Genomic DNA, 16,134 nt, shown 5'->3' with positions numbered 1-16,134 from the left:
AAGTTCAGATAACCAAAGAATGGGTGATGAGCTTGCATCATTCTGTAAACAAGATTGTCAATTTATGACCTCTGTCAACCTCAGGGAATGACCGCACAACACGGAAGTGTTGTTGTACTCAACTACTTGAAAAATATTCCAAGCCCCGGGGCTTGAATATTTTTCAAGCTTTAATTTTGGAGTAATTGTGTTTACAGAGTTTTCAAACCTTGACCTAACTTGCCCACAGATAACATTTCACCTCAACAGAAAACAACAGGATTCTTTTTCTCAAAAGGTGGATAACACATACTAAGTATGAGTTTAATCCAAGCTATACTTTTGAAGTTATTGCGTTCACAAGGTTTTTAAACTTTGACCTATGTTGACTGAAATGACCTTATGCATTCACAAAGAGTAATAAGACTCTTGCACTCAATAATGTGGATCACCATATCAATTATGAAGTTCGTCCAAGCTTTACTTTTGAGTTATTGTGCTTACTCGGTTTTCAGGCTTGACCAATGTTGATGTTAAATTACCTTTAACCATCACAAATGTAAATGGGATTTGTGTTCTTACCAAGGCGGGTGGGTCTACATACCAACCTAAAAGTCATCCATGTGTGATGCCGTACGAGAGCATTCACGAAAGAAGAATCAAAAACAGACGGATAGTTCTGCTCCAATTTATTAGGGGTTTCTTAGCCTTTACTGGGTGTAAGAGCCAGTAAAATATAGAAGAGGATAAAAAGAGGACGGTGGTACAACCCACCGGACGGATGCCTAAAGCTCTGAAACTGTTAATAAAAATATGAAAAGAAATCATAAGTATAAATCCATAAATGAAACCTCAGTAATCAACGGTTAATAAGACAAAATACCTCCTTGCAAAATATATAGGTCTATGAAACAACATGAATAATAAATGCCATGACACAGGTATTTAACTCATGCATCAAACCTTAAACGATTCATAAAATAACACTTCAGGATGAGTAGTGGAAGTAACATTTAAGTTATGGCACGTCTGCCTCTAAACAACCACAATTGCATTCTAAAAACAAATTAACACAATTTAATATGACATCGTACCTATCCATTTCGATTTACCCTCGACTGATACAACGATTCATAAACTAAAACTCATGACCATAAACTGCAAGTTAATTTACTTTGAGGTACGGCATTCTAACCTTAACTGAAAAATGCAGCTAAATAACCTCCGAGATATTCATATAGGACATACTATGACATCGTTGCATTATTTAGGATACAATATTCAATGCAATATTCAGCACAATATGTATATGGTGAACCAATACACTTAACGGTACATGGGCGCAGCCATCTTGAATATAATATGTAATGTACATAAATCTAACGATACATGGGGGCCGCCATCTTAATAGGTGGCGCTCTTACACAACGACCTAGCACGTTATTACCATATACACAGTGTAAGGCATTTACAAACAGGCTCACACTGTATATACTTTAGACCTAGGCTACAAGAAATAGCGTAAATACGGTATTATAAACGTAACATTTGAATTGAGTGTGATCTAGAAAACAATCATTTAAGTATAATTAGACATAATACGTAGACTCTTCGTAAGCGATCGTTTACGATTAGCCTACAGGACTATTACACAGTGAGTATGCAACAAGGAGAGTAATGTTGCCAATACTTGACTAACAAGCACACGTGAGGACCACAATTTGGCTATATTTCACGTGAATGAACCACTTCTTAACTTAAAATTGATATTGGGTGATCAAAGTGAATATTTATATTTACCTTTACAGCTTCTCACATCCCGAATGCGATAGATAAAACTTTAAAATAGATATATGTAGAAATTGTTGATTGCTTGATAACGTGATATTGCTACAGTGGTTTGACGGCGTGTGTGCAGAAACAACGCTCACGATAGCTAGAACGGAAGGGATGCTGTACACCAAAACAATAAAAGCCACTGTTCTAGTGAGTGACAGTACAGATAAACAATACAGTCCACTGTGCTACGCGCGTAGATACAGGCAAATTGTCGGGTCACAGGTCAAACTAGTTGCTAAGGGGAGAGTTCATGAATATGGATTTCGCCACCTTCCCTCACACATGCTTCACTGTTTAAGTAATTATATTTACAAAGTTTTCAAATTTGAAATACGTCGACCTCAAATGACCTTGGACCTTCACAGAAAAAAAATATTGCTCGTGTACGAAAGATGAAGTCTTCAAGTTATCTTAATTTGTTAACATGCATTGACCTATGTTGACCTCAAATTACATTTTCATCTCCACCAGTTTTACTGAGGTTCTTTTACCAAATACGGGGAATCCATATAATAGGTAGAAAAGTTCATCAAACCTTTGTATTCTTAGTAAAAAAGAAAAATGTCACATAAATACATTAGTTATTGGTGAGGGCTTGGTCGTGTATTCAATATTTAGCCATGAATGGTAAACACATGATTGCCTTTATAAAAACACGTTAGCACGTGATCGCTGTAGTGTGAAATATGTACGCTACACCATATATGCATTGCGATGTTCAAGCAAGTTGAATACCTGTCATTAATTGCATCATACAGTTTTATATCTCCGTGCAAGCTCTCCCCATGGTATTCGATGACCGTGTTAAAAGTATCTTTGCTGTAACCGTAAACATAACAGCGCTGTATTTATCACCCATTGCCCGCCAATCTCAATGTCACTGTGTCGCGGCTCTGTTTATAGCTCCATGGTTAAATCCATGTGATTCTTGAGCAACGATATAAAAGAAAATAATTTCAATCTGTTGATTAACTTGAATTGCTATCTATGTTGTTAGCTGTATGTTTCGTGAATGATTGAGTAACTATTCAAATCAATTAAGACGAAATGGCTCTACTAAGTAGACCCATGGTTAAGATTTTCCTTTTTCCTTCCTATCATTATACATAACAGACTTGATCAAATCTGAAAATGAAATCACAAAGCCATATGAAATGGTGCTTGAAGTCTTGATTATTTTAATTTTCTTTTAATGCGTTACTTTGGTTGTTGTCTTCGCTATTTATAGTGATAGCCGTGAACATTGTTTCGAAGTTTTTTACAATACCTAATATTATCACTATTAGCAAATACTGCTTACGTTTATCAGGACAATTTGAGAAAACAAAAAACAAAGGAAAATAAGAGGTTTCATTTTCTTTTTACACAATGCCTTCATTCTTTGACTTCTAAACCATCATCGAAACTGAACGACACTTCATTTTTTTTTTTTTGAGACAAAAACCCAACCATCTTTACTATTGACATGGTAGAGAAAACTGTGACGTACAATTTACCCAAAATGGTAAAAAAAATATTATTTTATTTGGTAGATATCACGGATCTAATGGTTCTTCACACACAAGGGTAAAGACTTGATCAAGGCTAATATGACATCATGGACACCCGGATGTGCTTTCAATCGTTTTTACGTGTCTGTTTCTTTCAGTACAACTGTTTTATTTTCTGTAATACAGATGGATTTTTACAAACGTTGAATCTGAAACATTGTAGCTCTTTACATGATCCAATGATGCTACTGGTATTATTGTTAACACTGTTCACACTGTGCAATGAAAATAGGAACAACAACAAAAAACAAAGAGAGTGTAAATGTTTCAGATCGTAACGTGGCACTATGAAATAACAGATTAAAACAATGATAGTTCTCTGACACGACTTTTAATCAATTGAGGATGTCTCCCAAACAGACAAAGATGTTATCTTAGCTGTTTAGGGGGGTCGAGTTGTTTCTAACTGTTCATAATTTAGAAGCATATCTATCAAACCGGACCAGTAACGTGTAATGGACATCACGAAATTCACAGTAAGTCGGCGGTATCGTTTGGCACTTTTTGTTAGCTCGTTGTCGTAACTGGACTATCCCTTTAATATGCACAAATACACAAAACGCTTGGCAACAGGATGTAAACAGAAAGCCAGCTACCATAAATATCAAAAGGTAACTTAATCTGTTAAACAGCTTCGAGGCGGTGAGAGAGTTCACATTTTCGGGCAAAATTATCATCGGTCGGGTCAAGAACAATGAACAAAAACAGAAAATACCGCTTTCGTCATTGAGCATCTTCGCGTTTATTATTATTGTAATGGTGCTATCGACAGTAAAAATACCACTTACGTGTTTAATGCCGTAAGTGTTGTCGCAAATATTTAGACCTAGTTTAGCCATTTTCACTATAGTATCATATAGGCTTTTGAAATACTGACAAAGTAAGACGAGATTACAATAGCATAATACAGGAGTAAATGTAGCCTCCAGGCACCGTATTGTTACGTGGATAAAATCCCTCGATGGCCAGTTGAATCCTTCTCCTAGATACATATGCTAATACCCTGTGAATAATACACAATTTTCGACCCCGTCGGCTTATTTCACGTCGATAAAGATGGTAAAAAACGTATCGGTCCCAAGTTTGATGTTGTTTTTATCCCCTCTCAACTCCCCACCGCCAACCGCTCTATCTTCTCCACTTGATTACGTCACTTGAACATAAATGCGTTTGACCATTAATGAGAAACCTCGACACAACAATCGCACGTAGAAGGTTCCACAGAGGGTTGCTAAGGCTAATTGGAATGTAAAACTCTATAATACAGAACTGGAGCCTTCAGTGAGGATTCTGGGGAATCAGGATATTTAGTAAAACACTGGGATTTCCTTTTAAAAGGGCAACTGTTGTTTTGCAATTTGGCAAGAGTGCAATAAGAGAAACATTAGAAATAAAAATGAGTTTGGGTTACAGATTTTTCTTTTTCGGTCGATCTCTAATCTTCCAGACATTTCCTCGACAACGTCATTTCAGTTATGACATGTCCTGTTAAGAAAAGAAAACAAAGAAATATATCAAGGATGATTTTAAGTCCCAACTAGAAAGTATGGATTCTCTCATCTTATTATATATCTACTAATATTTGCGAGAAGTCAAAATTTCCGAAGTTGTGTATTTTTCAGGAACACTGTCCAATATGTTTCATTTCTTTATATGTCATGAATCTATGTGTCATTTTATATCCACTACTTAATCGACTTAAATCCATCGTTTTAAATTTGGACAAAACTTGCGAAACAATATCGGGAACCGGGAGATACATACATTTTGTCATATATTCATAAATTCTTGTATTTCAAATATATTTCAAGTATCATGATCCCGTACATTTCATGTATGTTTTCAAGTATATTTTGTTTATTCCATGATATTTCACATACCGTGACCATGCACTAATACAAATGTTGGTTTATATATTTTCGCGTCTTTCACTGCTTTCGTGTAGTTCACGGACATTTTACACACCGTGACCATAAAGTTAATTTCTAGTATATCCCTTGTAGCTTATATTTCTCCATGTGTGATGTATATCAGTAATTATAGTAGTAGTTATATATTGATAGTCTGTTAACTTTGTTTTTAAAGCAACCTCAAGCGTCGCTGTCTACAAATGTATTGACAACAGATTGTCTCTTCCTCTGCTTCACGCTGTGTAAGACATATTTTAAGAATTTTGACTAGGAGAAGAAGTCTTATACCTTCTTAACTCTTTTTTCTTTTTATTATTCAGGGCGTTGCGGGGGGGGGGGGGCGGGGTCCTTTCGTATACTTACCATGATTAATTGTCACATCGTCACATACTTTTTGATAAACTCCGTTGTCCCTGATCCTTTGAAATGCGTCATTCCACCAGAGGGTCAGTTTGTTATCTGGCCGAGTCATTATCGACAATGAGGATTTACTGCATTTGTCTTCTAAGCCGCCTGCTGTAAGAACTTGAAGATCGGTTTTGAGTGGCTCGATATAAAACATGAACCCACAATCGACCTGAAACGTAGGATGGATAACAAAAAAATAAAAAAATGCAAATGAGCAAACTAGTTTTTGGCTAGAACGGGATTCGAACTAGCGACCCTCGGTGCTTTTTTTGTTGTTGTAATATTGTCATCTTTAGTGAGATCAATCTTTAATGAGATTACAAGCTCAATGCTAGAACAGGGTCTCTAATCCAGACAGAAGGCACTCGTTCGTATCCCATTCTACCCACAAATTGATTTGCTTTTTACCTTTTGCATAAACCTTGCCAGGCTGTTTCCGCTATCCAATTACTTAGTTTACATATAAAATAATAATAATAACAAATATAAAGAGTTTTAACAAGTAAGACTGAAAAAAATGAAGAAAAGAAAAGAAAAAAAAAACACAAGAAGACATTAGGTGAAGGATTTGAGAATTAGGTGAAAGACAATTAAATAAAGCGACTTATCAGCATCTTTTCATCTGGATCAATAACAACTGGTTTATTTTCTATCCTTTTAATTTCTTTTCTGATGTTCGCAGAACAATAAAGGCATCAAATGCATTGTTGTTATCTCATAAAGTACTTTATTAAATATTTTTGAAGGACATAAAGTTCATTACTTTTTCGCAATCCTCCTAGTATCATGTAAATTAATCAAACAATGGGGGCATATATAAGGAATAGTTATAGGATCAAATTAATTTTGAAATGTTGTAAACCATTAAAAAATACTGCATATTAGACTAGATTGTACTATTTTGTTTCTTACAAATGCCCCTTTAAACAGCTAGGGCCGGAAAAATATGAGATCAATAACATTGTATTTTCATTTTCATCAAGGAAATCTGCTCCAGACTCCTCTGCTCTAGTGTAAGAAAAACTATTATTAAAATAAATAATTGTCATTTAGATTTAGCACAACGTACCTCTCCGCTAGCAATAGCTTGTGTGAGAGCGTCAAAAGTTTGGTAATGGCGAGCGTTTGATCTGCTGAATCCCTGAGAAGAAAGAAAAACGATAAAAAATGCAAGAAAAGGTGCACAGATGCATCAGTTATGTTCTGCAGACGCGTCTCCCCACCCTTGGGATCCACGCTTCTATGTGCCGGAAAACTTTAAACCAATCATTTCAACTAAATCAATAGTGGAAACATGACAACGGTCAAAAAGAAAATCAGAAAAAGATTATATCCTCCAAATTGTTTACCCACGATTGGTTGGGCAGACATATCAGGTGTGGAGTAAAATACTTTTGAAACTTTAGGGGAAGAGGGAGGGGAGGGGGATGGGGCGGGGGAGGGATGGGGGAGGGGATGTTTGTAGGGATGGGGGAGAGGATGTTTGTTCTGGGCCGCCCAGTTCCAGACCAATAAGCGTAGTTGTCTAACTTTCCTTTAGTACATAATGTGACCTCTAAGTGAATTTCTATCAATGGTTCGTAATAATTGTGTATAAATAAAGTGACGTCATTCACCATTCACCTATATTACCACATATTCCTTCTCAAAAAAAAATATTTTAGTAGAAAAATATCATCAAACGTCGATTATAGCACACGTTTTTGAAAATCACTATCTGTCGTTTCTGTTAGGACAAAACAGTGCTTTGGCGTGTGTAATTTTATCGGGAACCTGTAACAACCTGTGAACACGTGACTATAAAGAACGTTTGTAACTCAAACTAGTCTGTGCTCCGATCGGGTGAGATTAAATCGTTCTGGTGTTTAAACCACCCAGCAAACTATACGATTGATTCCGACCACACTCGTCTCGACCGCCATTACTTGAAAATTCTTAATCTTGGTAATACTTTCGTCTTTTGTCACAATTCTTAAAATATGTCATGACCATATTCCTGAAGCAGAGAACGATATAACACAATGTCAATACGTTTCTCGACAACGACGTTTGTGGTTGCTTATAAAACAAAGTAACCATGACTACCTGTAATATTCGTCAAATATGCGAAACACAGGCTCCTAGATATATCCTAGAAATTAACCTATTGGTATACCGGTATGTAAAATATTCGTGACATACACAAAATATGCCTCAAAACTATGAAACAATGAACTACGCGAAATATGTATAGGCCTTTACATAGATTGTAAGTGAACTGGATTCGTGCATGGTCACGGTATGCGAAATATACCTGAAACACACAAACTGTATTTTTTTCAAAGGAATTTCAATTTTATTTTTTTGCACAAATATTCTTGTTGTCATACTGAAAACTAATTAATATCACGACGATTATGTTCGGTTTACCGTGATATCGTCATACATCGACAGACAAGTGTCATCGGTTAGCCATCCATCTAAGAACCCGACAGTGAGGTTAGTCAGATCCCGCCAGTTGATTCCTGATTTTGATTTTGCGGTATAAATAGCAAATTTAAAGTTTGTATTGGTCAGGTACTGGTCACTAAACTTGAATGTATTTCGTCGATTTGCGGTATTGGCCCAAGCTGAAAACAAAGGGGAAAAGAGAGAGAAAAAGATAATGTGAGTCGTGGTTTCAAATGTCAGAGATTTCTGTCTCTGAGTAGCGTATATATTCAGGTAAATCATAGTTATTGATACATGATGACATCATTGGCAGATTCTGTCCAAAGACACATTTTATTACAAGTCATTGCTATGAACCCTATTGGGGATAATTCTCCTCACCCCTCCCCCCTTCCTTCCCCACGAGAGATCAACACTCATTTGAGTGTTAGCTCTGGAATGTTAGCTCAGTGGTTAACGCCGGTGCCTTTCAATCATAAGGTCCCCGGTTCGAGTAACTCCAAGATTAAGGTATGTCGTCCAGTTACAGAGTTGTTGACAATTGACAATTTATAATCACGGACGTTATATATGAATCTAAGGGACTGACTTTGGTCAGCTTGCGGCTGTGATAAGCCAATGAGGCTTCTTTGCGAGTGACTGCTTGCAGGAGGATCTAAAATACATACATACATACATTTGACAATATTTCAAACAAACACTGTGAGAACACCCCTGAAAACCGACCTGTGCATCCATCGTACCAGCGACCCAGTAGACCCTGGCCGCCATGAGCTGCCATTCCCGTCTCTGAGTCCCAACAGTTCTCGTAAAAGTCCCAAATAATTTCACAATTTTTTTCTGCTTCTTGGCAAACTTTTGAGAGAAAATAATGGTGAACCACGTTTATATGCAACTAATAAATTGTTATCCCAACTTATTTTATATATAAAAATATGTTAATATCTAGAATTTGAAATATTTATTCTTTAATCTGTTTATTTAAATTGCATGCACCCGTTGTAAACAGAAGAGCAGCCTTCATGCACCGGTCTTTTACCAGATTCGCTGTACAGCGGTTGGCGTTGAGTGAACAAGCTGACGAGGAGTGTTTTCACCTTTCTTTGTCAATGTGACCCCAAATGACATTTGTCCTCCACCGATAACAAAAGCAACTGAGAACCGTCTCATCATCTCCATCGCCATCACTCCGTTTGTATTTGATAAGGAATCATACCTACTTGTTGATCTCCCAAATGGTGAACCTTACGTATGTGAAACAGTTCGTATCACCTTAACTTGCTTTTCTTGTGTATATGGAGGGGTTTGGAGGGGGGGTAGGGATAGGGGAAGGTGAAGGGGGTGGGGCAATATATGGTTTGCAACGATCTTCGTTCATAGCTGTCAGGTCGTTTCTTATATAGTATCTAAATGGCTATAAATACATAAATAATATACAAAATATATGGTGATAGCTATATGTATTTGTACATGTGTATAATATATCAATATTCTCGTCTTTACCTGCGTTTACTAAATCGATCGAGAAACCTCGAAGTTGTCCGCTTCTTTCATCTCTAAAGAGTGAAACAGAACATACATTTGTTATTCGTCTATCAAGATTAGTGTAGATATAGCGGCGAGCGTCAGTTCACAACTATATTCAAACTAGGTTTTCACTGTAGCAATAGGATTTGGTGGGGGGGGGGGGGTGTGATTAGGCAACGAGGTGTAATGAAACAGACGTGTTGGCAATATTTTCAGCTTTTTTTTCTGCCAATTGGTATATAGGACAGGGCTAGGATGGCGAATCCTCTGATTTCTAATTTAGTTCAAACGAGGGTTAACAAAATGTCACAATAAAATATTTTTAATAATTTCAATCTAACTTACCACCGGCTCGATACTCGATGTAAATGATGGGTTGGGGGGGGGGGGGGGGGCATGAGCGGTATTTTCTACCGATACCTGTCTACAGGGTTCCCTTTTCTGAGAAATTCTGGATTCGCCAATGAATATTAATGTAATATTTGAGAACGATATGTTTTTAGAGCTAAATTGATTGTTTAATAAAATTTCGCTAAGGACTATTTATTTCAGGGAACTGAATCTAGCAGTTTGTCTAGCTAGGATCAATAACACATTATTTAAAGGTATACACGAATTAATTGACAGATTGTTGGAAATTTCCTTTAATGAAACTCACATGTACTCCAAAGCGTGTCCGGTATGACCTGCTGCAAAAGTCCATACATAGTCATCATTTGTAGCAGCTGTATCTGTAGATGAATATAGGAGAAAACACATGGTCACCATTTGTGGCAGTTGTATCTGTAGATATATATATATATATATATATAGGAGAAAACACATAGTCATCATTTGTGGCAGTTGTATCTGTATAAATATATATATATATATATATAGTTGTATCTCTCTCTCTATATATATATATATTTAAATATATATATATATATATATATATTTATATGTATATATATATATAGGAGAAAACACATAGTCATCATTTGTGGCAGTTGTATCTGTATATATATATATATATATGTATATATATATATATATACATAGGAGAAAACACATAGACATCATTTGTTGCAGCTGTATATGTAGATATATTTAAGAGATCACTGTTATCGTAATACTTAATAGTAAAGACATTTTACAGTCAGGCTATACACGCTACTTATCATTGATCTGAGGATAAATGAGAAAAAGTTTTACTTTACGCTATGGCTAATAGTATCTTTGTTGACAGTTTTCATGGATTATAATCTTCGATTATTGTCCACACATAAATTCACAATACACAAGTTTTAGATTTCTAGTAGTCAGCTGTGTTCACAGTAACAAACCTACAGTGGCACGTAAGAATATTTGTAAGAAAAATGGCTAAATCATTTATAACTTTTACAAATTTGCTGCAAAAATGTTAATTTGTTGAGATTTGAAAAGCTAATGATTTGTCTTTTTTTCAAATAAATAAAGAGTTGTATACACTTATTAAATGTATAAGAAAATTAATAAATTTGTTGATTACTTCTAAACATATTAACTTGGTCAGGATTACATTGTCTTGAAACTTGATAACCTAGTTAATTAAAATATTTTCAACCTTTATACGACGTCACATTCATTTGTCATATAGTCATTTCATGTTCCGAGGAAATATAAGAACTTTGCAAATCGGTAGTAATGAATATAGTTGATCGACTAATTGAATAATAATCCGAAAAATTATTGAATAATCGAATAATGGATCGACACAAAACAGCTATAGCAGTATAGGATAAGATCTTAATTTTGACATTTCGACGCAGGGGTAGTCAGTATTGGCCCCAAATTATAGCACGCTATAATTGCTAGAAGTTTTCAAAAAGTACTTTCCTGGAGGTCTTTACTCTTCATATTGTTCTCAAACATTTTTTTAGGAACACAATGCCCCAATGAGGAAATTTCCCCGAAGGTTGTTATAAACACAGTTTAAGAATTTTGGCCAAAGGTGACCATATTTGAATATGTAGCATATTTTGGGACCAATACAGCATACCTTTAAGGAATGAGGTTGCCGTTAATGACAAACAGGTTGTACCTTCTACCAAAGTTATTCATAAATGAGTGTTTCCAGCTAGAAGACCTCCATACTGTAAATTAACATAGATGATATTAAATATATTATATCATTTGACTGAGTGTGACGATGGTTTGACAGGAAAGCGATCAATAGCATGTGTGTTCTCTCAAAGTGTTGTTCTAATTACGAAGGGTGCAAATTTCATTTGTGTCTGTCCGTCTACGTAATATAATGTACTTGTTGAATGTACTCGTTGAATGTAAGAAAAAGGGTATTATATTCAAATATAGTACAAATTCATAAATATTCAAAAATAAGAATTATCAAGAGTTTTAAATAATAGTTAGTGCCATATCAGACATTGTCAGACAATGTTTAAGAAAATGTTAATTGATTTTCACTTTTTAACTGATAATTCTCCATTCAATTGATATTCCGGTGGCGGATAATGTCCTTAACGTAAAGTACGGTTGATTGAATGTAAATTATATTTAACTGGCTAAACCCTGGATTCATCCCTGGATTAGATCACTGTAGATATAGTCTGTAATGTTATATCGGCAAACTGGTCTTCAAATAGGTTTATTTCCTGTTATAGTCTTCTTGTTGATTTAACCTTGAAAACAGACACATGTGGAATGTTTGCTTAGCTGACAAGGTTCACTGTATTTAAAATATGCACCATCTTTCTGGAGATATGTTCCTCTCTATATAAGTGAGTTCATAATTATAAAAAAAAAAAAAAAAACGAATTTAAGCTGAAATGCCACGATGACATCCTTAACCCTATACGGTTGCCAGATGCATTAACAAGAGTCTTAATATTATTTTCCTCTGTATATAAGTGAGTTCATGATTATAACGAAAAACAAAACGATTTTAAACTGAAGTGCCATGATGACATCATTTAACCTATACTGTTGCCAGATGCATTCACAAAATACCACCAAAAAGTTGCAAAGTTCAACTTCTTAAATTTGGGGTTGAAACATTCAAGGTACACATATCACCGTATGGTTATTGATTTATTGCTAGTTTGGTGTGTTGCAGTATGAATATTATACCCTAAACACTAACCGTGACCCTAGATCAAGGTTTTGGGCATGCGTAGTAAGTTGAAAATGAATTATGGAAGGCACGTCATAGCGAAACCATGTACAGAGATAAAACGCAGATCAAATTGAAAATACAATATAAAATAGAATGCTTATATATACTTTGGCATACCTTTATCACAGTGTAGTCTTAGGCCAAACACAGGTGTTGCACTCGTAACCTAATGACCCGAAATCGTGACATTATATTGTGACAGAGTTATTTATTACCCATATCTCTATCTCGTCGGTAAAAAAATTAATTTTTTGACCTTTTTTTCACTCACTTACATTCCACCAGCATCATGGTTAATCATACCATCTTTATTATACCGCAATACTTGGCAAGATTGGAAGGAATTATTCTCAGGTATAGAGATGTAGCCTCCTATAGATATACAGTTTACAGTGTCCATGGATGATAATACCCTATATGCAGTATTGTACGTGATCCATCAAAATACATCTAACTGTATTCCTTTTTTCTATATCAATAGATAAGTGGATCTTTAACAGTTTACTTTAACCTTCAATCATCTTCTTTACGAAGCCCTTCTGCCAGATTATTAGCTCTACATCGCGCCACTGTATACTAATCAGAAAGCCAGTTAGCTTTGTGATTCATGCCATACAATGTGTTCAAAATTCCACATAACTTTCTGACCAAAGTAGAGCAAGTGAGTTAAATTTGTCCAAGAATTAAGAGAGAACCAGCAAAGATGTGTAGCAATCTCTTGTGGATTTCAACCATGTCATTCACTCATAAGCCTTTTTCAGTCTACATATAGAATTGTTTCAATATCCAGAAATAACAGTCTTCCTATATGTGTAATATACACATATTTGTCCAATTCTGAGCTGGCTTATCCCTTCAATAATTGTTGAGAGTAACATGACGTTGTTTATACACTGTGAAATATTTTTGAGAAAATGGCCAATTTTGTTCCACCATTTGAGATAACCTGTTGACCCCTCAGAGGGTGAAAAGTGATAGGAGGTTTAAGTGCAAGTTTAAAGAACGAGTATGATCTCTGACGCAGATTTCATTACCTGGATGCCAGGTATATGTTTCGTTGAAGAAATATACAGCCCCTTAATCGCCTGAACGGAAGTGAATTTGACCAAACTATGTTCATCCAGAAAATTATAGCATTGGAGAATTCGCAGATTAATTGCAGCTTCAGTTTTGGAGTTACCAAGTTTAAAGGTTTTCAGACTTTGATGCCTGTTGACCTCATGTGACCTTTGATTTCTACCATTTTTAATATTATTCTTGCACTCACCAAGTTAGATCTACGTACTAAGTATGAAGTGCGATGTCTTTCTTGTGTTATCGTGTTTACAAGATTTTCAGATGTTGACCACATTGACCTTTGACCTCCACCAATTTCAATAGGGTTCTTGTACTCAACAAGCTGAATCTACATAGCATGTACGTTTTATTGGCTGGATTGCAGAGGGCCGCCATTGGCGCAGAACCATATCATGTTTCTACGTGGCGAAGTACCCGGAAGTGGCAACATTTTTCTTAGTGATTTTGAAGAACAAAATACATTTTAGAAAGAGGAATTAGCTAAACTACATCTTGCGAATACATTCTCTGTCATTCTTTTCTTTTAGCTATTTATTGATTTAAGTGGATGGGTCACTATACCCCCGACACTCCCTCACCTACTACTCCAGTTGATACGCCTTTGTTTTAGTAAGCAGATGCTAATAAGTTGCCAAATTCTTACCAGTGTCACTGAAGGACTTCGGTGAGCGTCCAATCGCAACCGAGGAAAGAATAATCGCTACTGACATCGACACGAACACGACAAATAAAATGACTACCAAGAGGTAAAACCGTGGAACACCGCATGTATCCATTGGTTTAGGTTCATTATTCGTGGATCCAGAGATCATTCCCAATGTATCCGAGTGAACTAACGAATCCATTCTTTCTTCGACAGGCATCTTGACTTTCTGACAAATCAAAACAGGCTAGGCTATACCTGAATGTGTCAATCAGTGATCAGGCGTAGTATAAGGTTCAAACTAACTGCGAACTCTTGTCTTTAATGAAATATATAACCTCACATTCCAAGGGAGGCCAGAAGTATAGTAAATATTGACGGCAAATCACGTACAGGACTCGTCCTCTGTTCAGTGTTTGGTCATGAAGCAACCATATCATATGATATTGCCATATGTGGAATCTATTGAAGTGCGCACTAGAGGCATGTATAAACAACGGGTCAGTTTGAAAGAGATCGGGAGGGATAGCATATGGAACGTATTTCGTCACAAGTGATAGGGTGTGGGCAAAGGCAAACGACCAACATATAGGCGTTCAGAAATGAGGTTACTTGATTGGGGGGGGGGGGTACCTGGTGGAAAGATAGCAAAAACGCTGGGCTATTAACCATGTTATGTGCTATTTACCGCTGTGCTATTAACCAAAATCACATAACATTTCCTCCGTGTTGCCATTCTATGGTATATATTGTTGGAATTTCGAAGTTCGCAGTCCCTAACATTCCTTCTTTTTCGTTCCCGCCTTACATTTTCAGTATTGCAAATTTTATTCCCTTCCGTGACCATTCAGGTCAATGAATTTACATTTACAATGGCGAGGCTTGAATTTTCTTGGGGAATGGATTTTAGCATCAATATTGATAGAAAAATAGAAAGTGGTTTCATTTTGGCCTACTTCCCTTCTGTCTGTTACGATTGTACTACTATTCAACAGAAATATTCCAAGTCTAATTTTCCAATATCTGGACAGTTTTTCTTCACGAGTGACCTCATGGATTACCTTTGAAAAGGTTTAGTAATTTGAAGTACTGAAATTGTGAGATAATATGGGTGACCCTTCAACCAGCTTTCTACATTATAACGATAGTCCAGAGGAAACTGTACTTTTTTGACTAACGAATGAAGTCAGTATTCAAAGTACCCTGGTGAAATTTGCATTCAATTCTTACCTATCGTTTTGGAGATTGGAAGATTGGAAGTTGACATGTTCGTACCAAAAGTGAATCTGACGCTACCATGTGTGATGTCATACATGCACACTGTTTTATGATTTTATTTTAAACTCTGCTTCCGATTGTCTTCAAAATTGGGTTACAGTATGCATTTGAATACACTATAGTCATTTTGGGGATCGATAACTTCAGATATCGTTGAAGCGAAATTGGAACTCTTTCCAACCCAAGGTCAAAACAATAAAGTAAGTTAAAAAATAAAACAAATACTGTCAGCCTCCACCTACGACATCACAACTGTCAGCGTTAACCTACGACATCACACCCTGTTTGCGTTCACCCACGATATCACACCTGTTTGCGTTCAGTCACGACATCACACCT

At 36.0% G+C, this 16,134-nt stretch overlaps 1 protein-coding gene across 2 annotated transcripts; it reads right to left on the bottom strand.

Annotated features, from left to right (window-relative positions):
* Window positions 1–653: 653 nt before the first annotated feature.
* LOC139967046 (uncharacterized) lies at window positions 654–14,965 on the bottom strand. Of its 2 annotated transcripts, XR_011792831.1 has the most exons (9): window positions 14,518–14,965; window positions 10,302–10,374; window positions 9,620–9,672; window positions 8,843–8,971; window positions 8,096–8,295; window positions 6,756–6,827; window positions 5,642–5,855; window positions 1,780–4,853; window positions 654–778 (listed from the first exon to the last, which is right to left on the bottom strand). XR_011792831.1 is itself a non-coding variant. In XM_071970694.1 (8 exons), exons 1-8 carry the CDS (start codon window positions 14,735–14,737, stop codon window positions 4,804–4,806), a joined length of 1,011 nt encoding a protein of 336 aa, XP_071826795.1. In that variant the 5' UTR covers window positions 14,738–14,965; the 3' UTR covers window positions 654–4,803. The 2 variants fall into 2 exon arrangements, 1 of the variants encoding a protein (XP_071826795.1); XM_071970694.1 differs by having other exon boundaries at window positions 654–4,853.
* Window positions 14,966–16,134: the final 1,169 nt, after the last annotated feature.

The sequence above is a fragment of the Apostichopus japonicus genome, chromosome 1 (genome assembly GCF_037975245.1).
Source record: "Apostichopus japonicus isolate 1M-3 chromosome 1, ASM3797524v1, whole genome shotgun sequence".
NCBI classification, from domain to species: Eukaryota; Metazoa; Echinodermata; class Holothuroidea; order Aspidochirotida; family Stichopodidae; genus Apostichopus; species Apostichopus japonicus.
Note: the sequence above shows the minus strand (reverse complement) of the source record. Positions and strands in the feature narration are given on the sequence as shown.

Bases quoted from the DNA above. Each gene is read 5' to 3' on its own strand.
- LOC139967046 (XM_071970694.1), bottom strand. From the start codon at position 14,737: ATGCCTGTCGAAGAAAGAATGGATTCGTTAGTTCACTCGGATACATTG. The intron at 8,972-9,619 runs GTAAAGACGAGA...TTCTCTCAAAAG, and splicing joins GATCGATTTAGTAAACGCAG to TTTGCCAAGAAGCAGAAAAA. The intron at 4,854-5,641 runs GTAAGTATACGA...TTTTCTTAACAG, and splicing joins CGATGTGACAATTAATCATG to GACATGTCATAACTGAAATG.